Genomic DNA, 1,800 nt, shown 5'->3' with positions numbered 1-1,800 from the left:
CAGGAGAGGTCTCTGGGAAGAAAAGGAGAAAGGCCTTGGTCTGCTGCCTGCAGAGAGGATGGCTGCACTCTGGGACCCGACTCTGGGGTCTATGGGAAGAGAGAGGCCAGGCCAGGAGGTGTGGCCCCGGGGAGGGCAGGGAGGGTGGCTGGAAGTGGAAGCAGAACTTGGGGCTTCCCGAAAGAATGAGAACTGCGCTGGCCCAGATCCCAGTGGGAAGGAAGTGCCTGATGAAGGAGCTCAGTCCCTCGGGGAGGGAGAGGGAAAGGAGGGAACGAGACCAGGATGTGGGAAGTCTGTCCTGACTCTTGGTGCCGCCTGGTCCCCACAGCCAGAGCGTGACTTATCTCCCCTGTCCCTTTTCAGAATTTGAGTACTGTTGGGACACCTTTGTGGACCACCAGGGACGTCCCTTCCAGCCCTGGGATGGACTAGATGAGCACAGCCAAGCCCTGAGTGGGAGGCTTCGGGCCATTCTCCAGGTGACGGCTTCCTCCCCCTGCCTGGTGCCCCATCGGCCTCCCCCTCCTCCCCTCTCCCCTGGGCCTTGCCTTCCCCTCCGCTCAGAGCCCCCTCTGGGTTCCCTGCTCCCCCAGGGCGCCCAGCTTCATCCCTCCCTTTCCTTCTCACAGCCTCCCTCTCTCTCCCACCTCCTTCATCCCTCCCTCCTCTCCTGTCATTGTCACTGTCCCCAGGCCTCCTCCTTGTGCCCTCTTTCCACTATCTCACCCCCCGCTCCATTCAACCCCACTGCTCTTCCAGAATCAGGGAAACTGAAGGATGGGCCTCAGTCTCTAAGGAAGGCAGAGACCTGGGTTGAGCCGCAGAATAAAAGATCTTCTTCCAAGAAAGGCAAACAGGCCGCTCACCACCACCATCTCCAGCCGCTCACAGACACCAGCAAAGCAAGGCGCTCCTGACAAGTAGATTTTTTAAAAATCAGAGTGAATTAATTTTAATTGAAAATTTGTCCTATGTTCCAAGTATACAATAATAAGATTATGCTTAATATTCTCAGAATAGTTTTCAATTTATTAATGAAATGATTAATTGGCTTCATATCTAAACTAATAAAACATTAAGAATCTTCCATTATTGCTTTGGCTCAGCAATTGTATCATGAATTGAAAGTGTTTACATAAACACTAACAAATACAAAAAATTAGTCGGGCGTGGTGGCGGACGCCTGTAGTCCCAGCTACTCAGGAGGCTGAGGCAGGAGGATGGTGTGAACCCGGGAGGCAGAGCTTGCAGTGAGCTGAGATCCAGCCACTGCACTCCAGCCCGGGTGACAGAGCAAGACTGTGTCTCAAAAAACAGCAACAACAACAACAACAAAAGTTAACAAATGTGTAGATGTCTTTCCTGGTGTAGCGGACCTTAGCGGGCCAAAGGTCACACAACATCCCTCTGGAGCCAGAAAACTCAGCTAAACCTCACAGGAGAGGAACCTAAATGCAGACCCCACCCTCACTCACAGAGCCCTGGGCACTGATTGGAAGGGACAGGCCGCAGTAAGAGGACAGCCAGCAGCCAGTCTCCCTGTTGGAAAGGAGCCACACAGGTGCAGGCAGGGGCCCTCTGGAGCAGCCCTGTGTCCACCCCTTCCTGATTCCACCCCCTAGAGAGGGAGCCCAGGGGAGGCTGTGGCTGAGACCCAGGACAGGGCCAGTCAGCGGAAGCAGCCCAGCGAGGGGGCAGGTGTCCAGGCTGGGCCCAGAGAGAGGGCTGGGGAGAGGAGCAGCCCAGGAGGCAGAGCCCAGCCACAGAGGCGAGGGGAGCTGAGCCCTGGGGGCAGGA

General features: G+C 55.7%; 1 protein-coding gene and 1 long non-coding RNA gene across 5 annotated transcripts in view; one reads left to right on the top strand and one right to left on the bottom strand.

The window, feature by feature from the left end:
• Positions 1-1,121, top strand: part of LOC105527772 (DNA dC->dU-editing enzyme APOBEC-3A-like) — a 6,154-nt gene extending 5,033 nt beyond the window's left edge. For 2 of the 4 annotated variants that reach the window (XM_011964212.1, XM_011964213.1), the window contains exons 4-5: positions 367-482; positions 763-1,101. In XM_011964212.1, the coding sequence (XP_011819602.1) occupies positions 367-482; positions 763-777 (131 nt within the window). In that variant the 3' untranslated portion in view covers positions 778-1,101. Of the gene's footprint in view, positions 1-366 lie in introns of all 4 variants that reach the window. The other 2 variants (XM_011964210.1, XM_011964211.1) reach the window with 1 other exon arrangement.
• The window catches only part of LOC105527773, a 1,719-nt gene extending 175 nt beyond the window's left edge, over positions 1-1,544 (bottom strand). Inside the window, exons 1-2 of the long non-coding RNA XR_001004267.1 lie at positions 1,479-1,544; positions 730-916 (exon numbers count right to left, since the gene is read on the bottom strand). This is a non-coding gene — a long non-coding RNA (uncharacterized LOC105527773). The remainder of the gene's footprint in view (positions 1-729; positions 917-1,478) is intronic.
• Between the last annotated feature and the right edge of the window lie 256 nt (positions 1,545-1,800).

Source organism: Colobus angolensis, unplaced genomic scaffold (assembly GCF_000951035.1).
Source record: "Colobus angolensis palliatus isolate OR3802 unplaced genomic scaffold, Cang.pa_1.0 Scaffold65, whole genome shotgun sequence".
Taxonomy (NCBI): Eukaryota; Metazoa; Chordata; class Mammalia; order Primates; family Cercopithecidae; genus Colobus; species Colobus angolensis.
This window is presented reverse-complemented; position numbering and strand designations above follow the sequence as displayed.